Below are 17,510 nucleotides of genomic sequence, written 5' to 3'. Positions count from 1 at the left end.
ATTGTACGTCAACTTACGGATTAGTAGGTGACAAAATAAACATGGACGAATATGGCAGCATTGGTTTTGGTCCATCTGGTATCTCCTCTTCATCTTTTTTGGCCTCTTCTTTCTTTTTATTCTAAAATATAAAGACACAATTAACAAATGACAGATAATAAGCAAAACAGATATACAGTGGAAATGAAAATTTCCTCCACAATTATTTATGTCAAATGTAAAATTTGTCTAACATTTTACACTTCTTATTTAAATAACAGAAAAAGAGAATACAAAGTCAACGCAGTTGAACTCTTAACATGCATTTCTATAAAATCGAATTATATCTTATACAAACAGAGGTGTAAAAATCCAATTAATAAAAAAGCAAAAATATAAAATCATATAAATTTAGCTTGTTCGGTCTTAGACCGAAAAATGAAAACACTGACGAGACAAATACTTCCTAGAAATTATATTCTGGCATCTAGAATGAAAACGTTCAAATTGAAATAAACTCCTTTCGACATTCGGCGCACAGAAGCAACATTGATCCATCGACGACTAAACTTATAATATTGCTGAACTATCACCAAGATGATCTAGCTTTACGTACGGGGGTACTAAATTAAATGATTTACTACCACTTTGTTTGGTAGAACACATCTTTATGGTAATGTGAGGTTTCAACTGGTCAACAATATTTTAAGCTACCACAACCATTGTCGTTCAAGCACGGCTTAGCTCTGCTTTACCTTCCTACTTGTTGGAGATTGACTAACGTTAAGAGACGGTGTTCCATCCACCGCGTGTAAAGCACCCATCTCTTTCTCCAATTCCTATTTTGTCGAAAAATATGTTGAATGTAAAAGAACATCATAGTTAACACTTTAATTACTACCTTTGTAGATTGAATCATGTTGTATTGTTTTTGACATTACTATTAAGTAAAAGATATTTTAAAAAAACTTACTGCTTGTTTGTCTTCTTCGACTTGTTCTTCCTCAGCTGCTGTTAATTCCTGTAAATGTAAATTTGCTTTTACACATAAAGCTGCGTTAATTTACAAGTGAGCCGTGACGATGACATAAAAAAATTATGAATAGCACATATAAACAGATCTTGCTTTGGATAATCTTTTAGTCCAAACGTCGAATGTATAATAATATATACATATATTTTTTAACAAAATGTGTGATATACCAACGCAATTCCATTGTATGATTTTTTTAATGACGTACCTGAGCGTTTGCCAAATTATCTACGGCGATGGCAAGAAACACGTTCAGAAGGGTATAGTTTCCAAACAGCACAAGAATGACAAAATATAGCGAGTAGATCATGCCTCTCTGTATACCGCCCTGAGATTGTATACCATCATACATAACTTCGTTCCAATCTTCACCTGTTAAAATCTGAATACAAAATAAAGTGTCAATAAAACGTGACTTTATATATTAAATTATGCCTGGTGATTCATGAAAAAAATTAAAACAGGTACCTGGAAGACAGTAAGCAGCGCGATTGGAAATGTATTGAAATTGGTCGGAGGTGTTCCCTCCTCAAAATTAAACTGACCGCCGAACAATTGCATTCCAAGTAGAGCAAAGATAAGAATGAACAAGAATAGAAGGAACAACAACGAGATAATAGATCTCATTGAGTTCAGAAGAGATATCACAAGATTGCGCAGCGATGACCAATATTTTGTAACCTGAAATGAAATTAGTAAGTATCCCATAAGATTAAATTTATTATAAAATCAATAATACTTAATGAATTCACTATGCGACCGCATCATACTAGGAATGTTTGGATATAATACCTTAAATATCCTCAACAGTCTCAAAGCCCTAAGGACTGAGAGACCGAAAGAGCCGCCTTTTACTTCTGACCACACCACTTCGAAAATGGAGCCAGATATGACGACACAGTCGAAGCGGTTGAACGAAGACTCGAAGTAAATACGCGGTCCGAGGGCATACATTTTGACCCACATCTCCATCATGAATAACCCCAAGAACACAAATTCTGCATAGTCTGCAAGTTAAAATTTGCTTTTAGTAATCAAACTAAGGTAAGGTATTCTATTCGTAAGATTATACTGACATAAAAATGAAGTAAGCCACTTAGGTTGCCTATAATGCTCAACGGCTACGCATATAGTGTTGAAGAGCACCAGCACGATGACGAACCAATAAAACCACTGCGTCTTTACTGTGTGCCTGATCCAGAAACGAAATCTCTTTTCCGCTCGCCAGAAGTCCGCACATTTACCAACGGAGCGGGTTTTGCTTTTCAAAAAACCTGCAGCATTGCATAAAATATATTTAATTACACAATTTTATTAATAGTAAATATCTATTGTAATCTAACATATTTAATGGGTTTTAAGTTAAAATGTTTAGTTAGTTAAGAAATTTATGTCTTTTCACTTTTGATTATATCAAAAATTAACGTAAAAATACTTTACTTGTTTTAAACATTTCTTTAAGATTTACAAAACGAAGAAAAGAAAAAATAAAATTTATGATAAGCAACTTTATACACAACTTTTTGTTGATTTTTTTTTTGTATCGTTTAATTAAAATATTTTATGAATAAAAAAATTCTAATTGAAAGAATTCACATCAATTATGTGCCTAGTATTTATACATACATAATTGTATGAAACTGTACGTATATAAAGTTATTAATAGCACTGAACGGCAAGTAATTGGATTTCTGAGGCTATCGAAATTATATCGGAGTCGCTATCCGATATTTATTGCACATAAATCGTAACCACCCATCCATTGGGACATGTTATAATTTAATTTCATATATTATTTTTACCGTTACGCTTCAAGGTAACTTTTAACATGTCAAGATTATGATTATTAAGCTATGGGGTTTCAAAATAAATTTACTATTACACTAAAATAAATTCTAGAAACATAAACATAAATAGGAATGTATGGTTGTCGTTTTAAGGGGATCAGGGTACGCTATTCCTAAAGCTAGATCTAAACTAGATCGACTACAAAGAAGATGAAAAGGAATATTCTACCAGCGTCACGCTTGATCCCATACCTTGCTTTTTCTTTGGAACTGTAAACAACCAACACACAAGTAGAGTACGAATACGCATGGAAATGAATGAGTACAAGATACGAGTATTGAAAGACAACGACATGCAACATTAAATATTTTAGACAATATCGTTATAGCTAAATGAGAATATATAGGTACTATGTACAATAATCACAAAGGTAACTTAGCTGGTTAACTTCAAGTTGACTATTTGATACGGAAGAATTATAAGAAAAATGAAATTTTAAATTTAGAAATTTCTCTATATTTGTCAAATAAAGATAGTTTACATTCTATATTTCTTCTATTTAAATGAAACGTCCGGAAAACTTGATCTACATAACACACGACAGAATATGCATAGTAAGAGGGGTTTCATACTGACCGTCATCCCCGCAATCTTCGTCCTGTTCCTCTTCTTCGGTGTCTGTGCTTTTACTTTTGCCTAAGTTTTTTAACTTTTTCTTTGCTGCTGCTCTTCTTCGAGCTATTGAATTAAAATAATATTATAAATAAACTGGCAAAAGTCGTATTAGTTAAGTATTGTCGTTTGTACGAAATAACGAGTGATAAATAGAATATAAAACGCGGATGAAATATTCATTAATTTCATCTTTTAAAAGTACAATACCTTCTATTATGTGCATTCTCTCTTCTTCTGTCGTCCTTTCTTCTGCTAATATAACTTCCTCTGAAATACATTATATAAAATTTTAGACAGTAATTGTTAATTCGTTTATCATTTATAAAATTTATACTTACCGGCTTTACAAATCCACTCAACGTAACCATTGAGTTCTCTCTCTAGTAACTGTTGTCTCCTTATTTTAAGAAATTCTTGTCTATTTTCTACTTTCTCTCTTTCTTTAGCGAATTCACTGGAAATACGGCAACATGATACAATCTAGCGATGAAATGCTACTGATTTATTACAGTTCTTACTAGCATCAGTTGATATCATAATAATCGAACGATTGTTAAATGTGATATTTGGTAATGTACTCGTAAATAGCAGTACTTTAAACGTAAATATAAAATAAGTGGATTGATTTCTACACTTAAATAATGATTGAGATCTATGATGAGATGGTAAAACATATACAGTTTTTTCTTACACTTTAGCGATTAAACAGAAAAATACTATCATTAATATAAACAACAATTTCATAACGCAACCTCGAGTAGCCTACATCAATCATAATGTCCAACCTGCTTGGGTAATCCAATTAATATAACCAGTAAAATCTTGGTTAAACATTTGCCGAGCTCTTTCCTTTTGGAATTGAGCACGACGTTCTACACGGCCTCTCTCGTTTGAAAATTCTCTGTACATGACATATACGTTTAACATAAAATAAAAAATGGCTAAAGTAAGTATGTTTTAAGTGAATAGATGAATACAAATATTTGATACACTCACCCGCTAAGAACACCAAGAACTAAGTTGAGCATAAAGAATGAACCCAATACTATGAGAGGCACAAAGTAAATCCAGTTGAATGTACTACCTAACGCGTCATTTGTCTGAAACAATGCATATTTAGAATAATATTAAATTTGTTAGAAAATTTATGGAGATATAAGTAATAATGATTTTAAATTTATTGCTTCATCAAAAGTAATTTGCTGTGTATTATGCTGTGTAGTTACGGCATCAAAAAATATAGCCACCCCTTCTCTTCCCGTGGGTGTCGTAAGAGGCGACTAAGGGATAACACAGTTCTACTACCTTGGAACTTAAAAAACCGACCGATGGCGGGATAACCACCTAACTGCTGGTTTTGAAATACAAAGGCCAGTCACCAATCCGCCTGCCCAGCGTGGTGACTATGGGCAAAACACATGAGTTCACGCCATTTTTGCGTGAACTTGGGGAGGACTATGTCCAGTGGTGGACTGCGAAAGGCTGCTGTGATGATGATGATAATGAAAAGTAATTTTTAGTTTCAAATGAAGTTTTTTATGTTCATAATGACTATAATCGTAAAAATACCAGTAGCTACTTATACTTTACACATTATATCAAAAGTCATTAATTGTTTTTTCTTTGGAAATGTAGATATTTAATTATAAGTTTAAACGTCGATTAGCAATTCCGTTTGGAAACTTGAGCTGATCCGAACAGAAACAGTGCCTTAATGTGTGAACAGCAACAGCCTCTTTTCTTATATAGAACAAGTATTGGAACTTAATATGTTACGAAATATTACTGTAAATGCACGATTTTCCTACCAAGTGCTGTAATCGTTATCACGTATTTATGATAATAGGGATGGCCTTACATAAGGAACGATGAATAATAAAGTCCAAATTAGAAACAAATATTTGTATTAATACAAAGATCCGCCCTGTATGGGAGACCTCAGTCTCCGGAGTTGGTTTTGCCACCAGTATTCCAGAAGGGTCTTCAAAAAAAATACAAATCAATTAAAAGATGCAGCTAGCGCTTTTAAATTGATATTGTTTATAATAAAGAGTAACAAGGTCTTTGATTTACGAGTGAAAAGCTTTGGTCTATAAAAAGAGATTGGTTATCATAACGCACCCAATAGAGGATGGCGGTCCAGCCCTCCATTGTGATGCACTGGAAGACGGTGAGCATGGCGAAGCCGATGTTATCGAAAGAGGTGATGCCTCTGTTTGGGCCCTCCCACTTCTCCAGGCACGTGCTCTTGTCGTAAGCGCAAACGTATGCTCCATAAGGTGCGAGCGTTTCGTTGTCGGCATTGCATGGTGTTGGAGATTCGCCATCGTTTACTATTTCAGCTGCACATAAAATTGCATCGTTATGATGTGTTAGTTTTTATACAACTACTTAACAATATATTGGAGAGTAGACGTACATTTTGGACTCTTCTATTTATAATTACATTAAATAGGAAATTTTTTTAGAAACAAGCAATTTATTTGAGATAAAAGGTAATTTAATCTATATATTCCTTAGAACAATAATTTATTCAAAAACTTGATTGGAACAAAATTGTGCTACACATTTGTCGAATATTTTTAAAACGTAGTCCTAAACCTAGTTTAAATTCAGAATCGCCTTTTTTCAGCCGTACAGCTTTTACTGACTTCCTGAACTGTGGTTTAAATACATCACATAAATATTCGAGTCGAAATGACTAGCTCGACGAAAACGAAACTGTGTGGAAATTCGATAGAATTCGCACCATAAATTTCCAAAATAATCGCTACAGCAGTAACTAGGTTAGTACTTGTAATTTATAGATACAGCACAAAGTAGCACAACTTTTCTTGTTTACTACTCAGTGTTGACTTTAATAGTTTTCCCAAAGTAAAATAGCAAAGTTGTTATAAATTTAAAAGTTGAAATCAACAAGAGGAAGCTCAATTAATTTCCAAATCGATATCTCGATGCAAGAAAAGTCACTTAAGTAGTTCTTATTAAAATAAATGCATAATAGAATGATAAACAATTTTATACTCACTTATATCTTCTAAGCTATAACAAGTCTTATGTAGCGCCCCAGAATAAAACTCGAGGCCTATGATAGCGAATATGACGATTGCAAAAAGCACCAAGAGGCCGATCTGTAGCAATGGAGCCATCGCCTTGATGATCGACTTCAATACCACTTGTAAACCTGCATACAAAATAATCTTACAATTATAGTACAATTAGAAAATGTTGAAAGGATCAACATTTATCATGTAATTCGTTAAGGCAATCAATTGATCATTACATTCGATGGTTGTTTGAATTTTGATAAATGTTTAAGATTTAAACCAATGACAATAAAATTAAGCCAATTTGAAAAAAGCGTGTAGAAAAAAATGTAGAATGATTGGAAAATCGATGACAGTGTTAGACATAAAAATAGAAATAGATGTTCGAGATTTAATACGACATTTAATTAAGAGTATAGTAATGATTGTAAAACAAACGATACAATATAACATTAAAAAGCCAGCAAATGTAAAAATTACAGTGATCGTGCACAAAAACATGTGATTATACAGTTGCATAATTTGAAACCGATTTTTTGTTAACATATTACGATTTTCAAGGAAGTCACGCAACCTGTGTCAAAAGTAAGCTTTTAAACGTAACACGTTATAATTAAGCTTACGAAATGCATTTTAAATTTTGTTCAAGTATGCAACCGTTGCTATAGGTGAATCTACCAATGCTAAGCTAAGAATGTTCTAGACTCACTAGGAACGCCCGATACTAATTTAAGGGGCCTCAGCACCCTAATGGCACGCAAGGTCCTGAAGTCGACTTCGGCGGGCGCGATTGGCAGCTGCGTGATGATACTGCCGAACACATATCACTCGATACTATAGCTTGAACTAGCAACTAACTTAATAATAAAATTACTACTGAGGAATATGCTCGTGAAAGGTTCCTGGCAACTACGAAAACATCAACATTATTTAAATTTCAGAACCATATTCCCACATCTTTAACACAACAAGAGTCACTAGCTTATTATCTACGATCTAAGTATTTTATCTAGTTACATTTTTATTAAACTAATCACATGTTAAACGTTACAAAATTTAAACTATGACATATTTATTCACACCTAAGTAGTTGTGTTTAGCTAAAATCTTACTTTAGAGTTTTATTTGAAAATAACAATACACAATGTAATAAATGTTATCTATTATGCAACACGTAATAACCGAAATATAAAGTACATTTAGCATCGACAATAAATCACAAAAAGTTGGAAATCACTCATCTATAACGAATTTTATCTTGCAAGAAATCGATGCTACGTTCTCTCACTAATAATGTAAAAGTTCTATTTTCAAAAACTAGCGCTGTGTTATCTACATTCAAAAAAGATCACTTCACATCTATCCAGAACGAAATCTATACAATATAATAAGGTAATTTATTGAACTTTTCGCCAATTACTGTGAATTACTTGGTATCCGCGAGACGAGCTTGAGAGGGCGGAGCACTCTGAACGAGCGCAGCATCCGCAGGTCAACGTCCACGTTGTATTCGGCGAAAATCGTCATCGACCTAGTTTTTGTTATCGAATATTTCAGTAAGGGCCCTTACACCTAACTTACTATCAATCACCTAATTGAGTGCGGATAGCATTTAAAATCTTCTTTATTCGATCATTGAATAAATTTTGATTCCTTTTTGTGAGATTCATGCACATCAATGTTTATCTCATCGACACTAAATTCCAATGCTTTGATTGTTCATTTCAATGATTCAGGAAGAAATTTCTATTATTTACGTAAAAAGTAATTTATATATTTACTTACCCAGTTACTACAACGAAAAAATCCATGATGTTCCAAATGTTTCTAAGATAAGAACCCCTGTGTAAAACAAAACCTAAGGCTAAGATTTTTAACGAGGCTTCTACACAAAATATTCCTAAAAAGTACGCCTCGGTCTTTTCCTGAAACAAATGAAACATTTTGTAAACATCATTTACATATTGACACAGTAAATAGAAGAAAAAAAATAATATAAAGAAGAATAAGTGGAAAGCTTATTTTAGTAATAATTTATAGGAGACCTCTTCACGAGAACCATAAGGATGCGATTGCTGATTGATTGATCTAGATGGAGTGGAGCGGAGTGTAGCAGGGAGGAGTAGAGCTAAATTGTGAGGATCAAAGCTGAGCCGTGTTCCTATTAGTAAAATTCGATTTCTTGGAGAGATAATAAATACATCATGTTTTCGGCAAAGAAATAAGCAGTGCTTTAAAATCTTTCTCTTCTAGAAGACGAAGATTTTTGGATGCAGATTAAATGGAAGTAAATATCGCAAAGAAAACATATATTCTGGATTTTTGACCATATAAAATTCTATTTATATTTTATTTATTTATTTTATAGTTTATTATACACCACAAATACATTATATACAAACAAAGCATAAAGATAGTTACAGACTATGAAGTGTAATGGGCGGACTTAAGGCTAATTAACCATTTCTTCCAGACAACCCAGACATCAAAAGGAAACTTATTATTTAAACTGGGTAGGCAGTGTAGTTGTATTACATACAAATGTTTACATTTTAATACTTTTAATAAACAAAAAGGAAAATAAAAATAAAAGAAGTTGCACCATATCATAACTATTTAAATCGTCTCTTACTTAAAATAGTGACCCTTAATGTGGTTTTTAAAAGTCAACAGTAATTTAACCTCTCTTATTGGTAAGGGCAGGCTACTGAATTATTTAATAGTCTGAACAATAAAATACTGGCCAAAGTACTTGGACTTATGTACGGGTAGCTTCAGCATAAGTCTTCGAGATGATCATAATTTTGAAGTTTCGCCGAGATGTATAAATTTTTCATTTAAATAAGAAGGAGAAATTGGATTAACTAGCACATAGCATTATTGAGAAATAATATGTAGGTTCCAGCGAGAGCGTATAGGAAAATTGGAACCAAACTCAGAAACATGGTGAAATTTGCGTGTAATATTTCGAGCATCAGTCTATTCACGATCCGCTCTTTTCCGCTCCGCCCAGCTCCACGTCAGTGGAAACCCACTCTAAAAGGTCTAATAGACAAAAGATATTGTGAGTAACGGTTGTAATCTTTTACTAATGACGTCTGATAATAGACAGGTGGTACTTATTATGGTCAAATGACAGCCAGTCTTTCAGTAACTTCGAAATATTTGACGAAACTTACACTCTATGCCCTTTATTTTCACTTAAGGTAATATGAATTATTTTCTAGCACTGAATAATAATAAAATATACTAAGATAATAATAATTATTTTTAAATGTTTATACATATTATGGTATTCTAATTAGGCTCTCATAAGTTCGAAATATAAAGGTCATTTTATAAATATTAATGAAAAATTTATCTTGAGTAGGACGTGACCTTTTCCTTATATAATGTTTAATAAAACTTTATATTTATAACATTTAACTTTTCTTAATCTTGCATATATTTCTTTATTTATACATGTAATTAATTTAATCAGAAGTTTCCAACAACTTCATTTTATAAAAACAAGTATTCATTCATTTAATAAGATATCAACATTTGTAACTGTTTTTTACTTAGTGCTTTTTTTTATGTCACTAGGTCGGCAAACAAGCGTACGGCTCACCTGATGGTAAGCGATTATCGTAGCTTATAGACACTTGCAACACCAGAAGCATCGCAAGCGCGTTGCCGACCCAATCCCCAATCCCCCAGGAGCTCTGGTCACCTTACTCACCAACAGGAACACAATACTGCTTGAAAACAGTATTATTTTGCTGTGATCTTCTGTAAGGTCGAGGTACTACCCCAGTCGGACTGCTCCATATTTTGAACAGGAAATTTCTGCTGTGTCCTCAGTTAAAGAGACTGAGGTAGTGCTATAATTAAGCTTCGAAAATGTTTCTTACCAGATTCTGTGCTAAGATGGTCTTATCGCCGTTGGGCAGATGCTCCTCCAGCGCCAGCACCACGCAGTTGGCGATGATGGTAAGCAGCACCGCGTACTCGAAGGGCGGCCACTCGATAATGAACTTTGTATACCTGGAATTAAAGTTTACAATACTTATATAAAAGATATCAAAACTTCAGAGTATTAAGAGAACAGTTTCTTTATATGTTTGTATTCTGTAAATAATGCTATTTTCATTGTGAAATAAACAAGGTAAGTATTATATATAGACACGGCATTGCAAATTTTAAATAATAATATACTTAAATAGACGCCGCGTAGGCGCAACGGTCACAGCCATTAATTGTACCTCTTGAGCTGGCGGTTGCGGGTTCGATCGCCGCACATGACAAACATTTGTATTGGCCAAACAGGTGTTTGTCGTGGTCTGGGTGTTTGTACAGTCCTAGTGGGGCTCCCCACCGTACCTCGGAGAGCACGCTAAGCCGTCGGTCCCGGTTGTTATCATGTACACCTGATAGCGATCGTTACTCATAGTAGGTAATATATCCGCCAACCCGCATTTGAGCAGCGTTGTGGATTAAGCTCTGATCCTTCTCCTACATGGGGAAAGAAGCCTATGCCCAGTAGTAGGATATTACAGGCTGAAGCGATACTTAAATAAACATTAATTAGCCTTTATTCAATAATACAAAACGTGTAATAACAGAAAAGAGTTTTCTCTCTCAAATCAGTAAATTAAGGTTTGGTCTAATTTACTGCATTTTTTGCATGCTTAATTTCTAATACACAATTGAAATATCCACCCCTATATGGTTCCTTTAAAAAAATCGAATGAGTCTCGACCACTTTCATTGCGCGTTTACATCGAAAGAAACACGTAAGGCGCTCATCGAGTTTAGCGTGCAGCGTGTGCGTGGTGCGTGCTTAATCGGCTGGTTGAACAATTACAAATCAACAATAATACCATTCAAGATTTAAACTTCCATCAAAAACGTTTCAGGTACAACGTTCGGCAACTAGATTTTTATAATTTTTTATTTAAGACTTTTTTAAAGTAATGTGATTTTTCTCTCTAACATTGTTTATAAAAACCCAAGAGTAACAATTTAAAAAAAAAATTGTCTTAAATTAATTTGCTGATTTGGAAACATTATAAATATTGCTATCAATTGTTTGTGTTGTAACCAGGATATCTAGCTTCATACGTATACCCTAAAAGAAAAAATACAACCCAAAGCGCCAAAAAGTTTGGTATATAAACAAAGTCTTTGTTTCGATAGAAATATTGCTCCCCTGGTGGAATATAAATATTTTCCCCATACAATGCTTACAACCGTCGGTTTAAAAGCATATTCGTTAACGCTACAACAAAACGGTCATCAAAAGCTCAACACGTACGTACATTAATTAACTCCATCGAGTCGTGAACAAAACATATCGTTTTCTAAATAACCGAACATTAGTGTATATACAAAAGTGACAAAATTTAGAGCTGGCGTCGTTCAACATTTATCGAAATCTTGGCAAAGTACCTATTCTTCAGCCTTTCTTAACAGATTTTTGTCGCCAATAAACAACATACTAGATAGCTTCGATGCGATAATGAAAATTCAGTTAAAGCAATTGATATTAATATCATGATTGATATTAGTCATAATTTTTAAAAAAACTATACATAAAAGGAAATATAATATTCTAAGTGCCTATATCTTATTTATAAAAGTTAATATATGAAATAATGACCACTTAATGAAAATTACGCACTACAGAAATTACATATTAACTTATATAATAAAAATAGTATGAATGGTTCCATGACGTATTAATGTGAAACAAGAACTATTTATGTCGCCGTGAAAATAAGGAATTACTTTCAAGTCTTTGACGAGCGAAATGTACACCCGCAATCGTTTTACTTCATCGGTTAATATTATTCTCCTGACCCGTCCTACATACATATTTTAAAACATTTATTACATTTGAAATTCCTCCGCGATGATCCAGAGATAAATCGTTAGTTTAAACGAGTTGTTATAATTTTAAATAATTACCTTAAAAACCTTATTTCTACGTGTTTGTTTTTGCAATATCCAATTACGAACGATTTTAACAAAAGGAAGTTAAAATTCACCAGTATTTATAAAAATCATAAAAGTCATTTAACTGCAGAGTTTCGTGGCGATTCTTCTTTGCAGAATTTAAATCCCGATGTGTGTTAGCTTCATATTAACTAACCATAGTTAATTTTTTATAATTTTATTTAATAATAATATGTTATTTTTTTATATTCCTTCTCCTACACGGGGAAAGAGGCCTGTGCCCAGTAGTGGGATATTACAGGCTGAAGCGTAAATTTTTATAGAGTAACTATCTGTGCCCTGCGCGCGTTGCTACGCTTTATTTTTGGTCGTACCAACTCAGAAACCTTTGTGGACTTATGCACAACACTTTACTGAAGATCATGACATGATCAAATGCATAATTTACAATTCTAAAAAGGACATACAAACAAACATTCATTAATATATATAGAAGATATTATGATAATTTGAAACTTGGTGCCTCAGAAGTCGCGGTTGCAGCAAGATCAATGCATTGGAAATGTGGTGTTGGCGAAGACTACTTCAAATTCCTTGGACTGCCATGAGGACGAACAAATCAATTTTACAAGAGCTCAACATCACCAAGCGACTCACAACGATCTGCATGGAGCAGGCCCTAACCTTCTTCGGGCACATTTTGCGGTCTCCCATGCATAGTCTCGAGAAACTTATAGTACTGGGTCAAGTTGAAAAGAAACGCGCCAAAGGGAGGACACCACCAAGATGGTCTCACGCCATCAATACAGTGGGAGGCAGCTTGCGTGCACACATGCTGCTTACGATCGCCTTCAATGGAGATGTATCATTTGTGGTCGCGATCCTTACCATTGAGGGAACGAGGAAGAAGAAGAATTATAATTTGCAAATGGATGATCCAAAAGTACTTTTGAAGCCTAGAGAGATGAAAACATTTCAAGTTAATTACTTGATTGTTTCATTAAAATCATTATTTTCATTTTAAAAAAAATGTACGATAATAGTGTAATGAAACCAAAAAATGAATCATTTAAAGCTTAATGAATATTTAGTATACAAAAATTTTACTGGCTGCATACCTTCAAAAAGCTATAGATTCTTTAACCTTCTGTTTAAAAATTCACACGAATCGTTAAATATGCATTTAAAATTAGTAACATCTTTTTTCTGCTTTTCTCAATTATATGGTAAAATAAAGAAGGGATTACTTAGGCAATGTTTTTTTTGTTTCTTTTTGTTCAAGTTTTTCATTTCTGGCCACTATTGTAAGATTCAAAAACGTTATAAATGAGGGATAAGTTAATTAATTTAAGATTAAGATTACATAAATAGTTTTATAATTAATTTTAAATAATACTTAGGCCAAAATATGCATCTTACGTGGTAGTGTTTGATATACGTATGTAATAATAAAACGTAATTAAACTATAAGGTAATAATAATATTATTTAAGTGTTTTATTATTTTTATCATTTCAGCCTATCGCAGTCCACTGCTGGATGTTTTGCTCATAGTCACCACGCTGGGCAGGCGGGTTGGTGACTGCAGGGCTGGCTTTTTCGCACCGAAGACACTACTGCCCGTCTTCGGCCTGTGTATTTCAAAGCCAGTAGTTGGATGGTTATCCAGCCATCAGTCGGCTTTTTAAGTCCCAAGGTGTTAGTGGAACTGTGTTATCCCTTAGTCGTCTCTTACGATACCCACGGGAAGAGAGGGGGTGGCTATATCATTTAATGCCATAACCACGACAGCATAAGTGTTACATTGTAAGTATTATAATATTTTAGTTAGGATTAGTAATTTGCTACTATTATTATACATTAGCTTGTACTTTATTAAGACAAGCCCATTGGCGCAGTTTGTAGTGACCCTGCTTTCTGCTCCGAGGGTTGTGGGTTCGATTCCCACTTCGAGTCTGGGTGTAATATGAATATTTATTTACATATTTATATATGTATTATTTATAAGTATGTTTATCGTATTATGTAGCTATATACCAGTCGGCTGTTACCTATAACACAAGCATTAAGTTGCTTACTTTAGGAACAGACGACCGTGTTTATTGTGTAGATATTTATTTATTTATTATATTTTTCCTTAAAAAATATTTGATTTGAGATTTGCTTTGATTTCAACTAAATATAGTTTTCAAGTAAATAAATTCAATCCTTACGAAGTTTGGTCTAGTATTGTCAATAAAACATGATAATTTAACTGAATCATTTTCATTATTTGACGTAGGTGACATTGGAAAAGCATTTTAAATCGATATCGCAGACGTCAATGGTGTCTGCTAGTGCTACGTTAAGTCGTTTCTTTGTCATATAATTTGATGCAATATTAATCTACCTTTTTTTTTAAATAGCCAAACTGTTGGCGGGGTTTTAGGAGTCATTTAAATAAACAGTTTTTGTTCTAGTGCACAACCTCAAAACTCAAAATGGTTCTTGGTTATTATAAATCAAGGGACTATCCCCAACAAAAATATTTTAGCTTAGATAAGAGTTTCTGTACACATTTTTATACTTATTTAAAAGTAAATCCATACTCTACTCCGAAATAATAAGTAAATATAATAACTTAGTACTTGTTAATACGGTAAATAAGACGGAATTAATACCTTTGATTAATGAGACTGCGTCCATATAATCACTAAAAATGATCCACAAATACAAAGTTCAGACAATTACTATGTTTTTATCTAATATCTTCTTAACTAAGAATTAAGCCAGCCTAGTTTTCCTCCAAAGACAATTTGTCACTGGCTGTTGCGCTTAGCGTCTTGGGCTTGATCCTCGCTCATGGCAAATATTGTATTTGCGAGTTGTGTTTGTTTTCAGAAAACCGTCACAAGATCACTAATAAAAGGCGTTGAGTGTGATGTTTTAGTTATTACTAGCGACCTGCCTCGGCTTCGCGCAGGTGCAATGCTGATACTAAATATACTACAGAATGTCTTTATTTATAGTGTGAAGCTAGCTTATGACCTGGTTATTAACATAATAACAACAACATTCAAATATGCGTCGTTAGATTACACGTTGTTACAGAATGCGTTGAAGAAATAAAGGTTCACTGCTCGTTCCCCGTAGGCGATAGCGTGATAATATGTAGCCTATATGTTGACCCGACTTCTTAATAATATTCGTGCCAAATTTGAAGTAAATTCATGCAGTACTTTTTGAGTTTATCCCGGACATACATACAGACAAACAGACAAAAATTCTAAAAACTATATTTTTGGCTTCGGTAGCGATTTAGATCACCACCGAAGTATTCTTTTAAAAAAATATTTAATGTACAGTTTTGACTTTCCTACCATTTTATTATATGTATAGAAAATTTACTTCAACTGATGTTATAAATTTAAGAAAGTTCGCGGCTATCCTAATTTTATATTTTTAGACAGTGTCCCATTGAACTAAGTGCTTAAAATATAATAAAAATTAGTAATACAAACCTCCGGATAGGATTTTCGTCGGAGAATATAAAGAGCGAGCTGGGCCCTGGAGTAGCGGGCTGGTGCGCGCCGCCCATGGTATCAGCTGACGCCGCGCGAGCCTGCGCGCCCGCCGCCTCCTGCGCTGCCGCCAACCTGGAAACCATAATAACAAAATTTAAATTTTTATAATCATATCAGATATCTTGTTTGATATTTTCTGTTACAACCCTTTTTTCCACGCTTATGACTAGTACGCAGTTTCTAAAAAAGTGTTTTTTTTTAATAATAGACTGCTAAAGCCTGATTTAGAACAAAAGACACAAAAAACTTAAATTAAGACAATTAAAAATGCACAAAATTTGAATATTTTAGATTTTTAGTTTAAAATTTTAAAAGGTTTTTAAACGGTTTTACGGTCTTGATGAGAGATTGATCTGATATTTAGTACAAGCTCTTAATCTTGATGACAATACAACATAATATATTTCTTATGATTGTAAATCCAAGATGTCCGCCGATACAAAATGGCGGATCATATATTACTTCACAACAACCTCAAAATCAACTGAAAGGGCTTGATTGGTAGAATAGAGCTAACTATGAAAAATCTTGACGGCCGATTAAGGCAAATTAAGAATGGTGAACACGAATTCTTTGGTGGAGTTAACTTTCTACTCTTCTTTCCGGAGTCTTCGAACGCATAGTCCACTTTCAAGTTACTTTATATATGACAAAAAATAATCTTCTTAATCCACTTCAATCAGGATTTAGAACATAGCACGACTACTGCTCTTGTTAAAGTCACCGAGGACATCAGATATGGCATGGACTTCAGAAGCTAACTGTTCTGTCTCTATTAGACTTCAGTAATGCTTTTAATATGGTAGATCATGACGTATTTCTTAGTATTATGTGTTTACTACACTCGTTTGACATATTTCCATCTGTGATTGGCTGGTTTCGTAGTTATCTGCAGAGGCGCTGGCAGACAGTAAAGATGGCAATGGATCATTCCTCTTGGTCTAATTTGCCTGTTGGTGTACCTCAAGGTGGCGTCTAACGTCTCTTCTATTTGCCATTTTCATTAACAACATCACAAATAGCATTTCTTCTCTCTACCATTTGTATGCAGATGATTTGCAGATCTATACTCAGTCTGAACTCGAGAACTTGCCTGGAGCTTTTGCTATAATTAATAAAGATCTTGTTGCTGTATCGGAATGGAGTCGCCTATATGGTCTTAAATTAAATCTAGTGAAATCACAAGTTATAGTATTGGGTAGTTTGGCTTTTATTTCGAGGATCAGCTGGGCTTCTTTACCTCCGGTGCTCATCAACAAAACTTTTATACCATATAGTAAATGCGTTAAAAATCTTGGCGTTTACTTGGATAAGAATATGAACTGGACAATGTAGATTAAAGAAGTAAATAGAAAAATGTTTTCAACTTGGCATACGTTAAAACGCTTACAATAAATGCTACCTACTTCTACCAAAATTGCACTCGCGGAATCTCTTTTTCTTTCTCATCTCGACTATGCCGACGCGCGCTATCCTGACCTTACTGAGC

General features: G+C 33.7%; 1 protein-coding gene across 1 annotated transcript in view; it reads right to left on the bottom strand.

Moving 5' to 3' along the window:
- Nucleotides 1-16,104, bottom strand: part of LOC123665939 (voltage-dependent calcium channel type A subunit alpha-1) — a 37,120-nt gene extending 21,016 nt beyond the window's left edge. The window contains exons 1-17 of the mRNA XM_045600166.1: nt 15,959-16,104; nt 10,416-10,548; nt 8,308-8,447; nt 7,943-8,053; nt 7,232-7,332; nt 6,504-6,659; nt 5,597-5,817; nt 4,472-4,575; nt 3,814-3,929; nt 3,683-3,742; nt 3,437-3,538; nt 2,089-2,286; nt 1,805-2,019; nt 1,481-1,693; nt 1,221-1,394; nt 953-1,000; nt 18-121 (exon numbers count right to left, since the gene is read on the bottom strand). Coding sequence (XP_045456122.1) covers nt 18-121; nt 953-1,000; nt 1,221-1,394; nt 1,481-1,693; nt 1,805-2,019; nt 2,089-2,286; nt 3,437-3,538; nt 3,683-3,742; nt 3,814-3,929; nt 4,472-4,575; nt 5,597-5,817; nt 6,504-6,659; nt 7,232-7,332; nt 7,943-8,053; nt 8,308-8,447; nt 10,416-10,548; nt 15,959-16,104 — 2,342 coding nt within the window. The remainder of the gene's footprint in view (nt 1-17; nt 122-952; nt 1,001-1,220; nt 1,395-1,480; nt 1,694-1,804; nt 2,020-2,088; nt 2,287-3,436; nt 3,539-3,682; nt 3,743-3,813; nt 3,930-4,471; nt 4,576-5,596; nt 5,818-6,503; nt 6,660-7,231; nt 7,333-7,942; nt 8,054-8,307; nt 8,448-10,415; nt 10,549-15,958) is intronic.
- Between the last annotated feature and the right edge of the window lie 1,406 nt (nt 16,105-17,510).

The sequence above is a fragment of the Melitaea cinxia genome, chromosome 2 (genome assembly GCF_905220565.1).
Source record: "Melitaea cinxia chromosome 2, ilMelCinx1.1, whole genome shotgun sequence".
Classification (NCBI taxonomy): Eukaryota; Metazoa; Arthropoda; class Insecta; order Lepidoptera; family Nymphalidae; genus Melitaea; species Melitaea cinxia.
The sequence above is the reverse complement of the archived record's forward strand: the minus strand, read 5'-3'. Positions and strand labels throughout refer to the sequence as shown.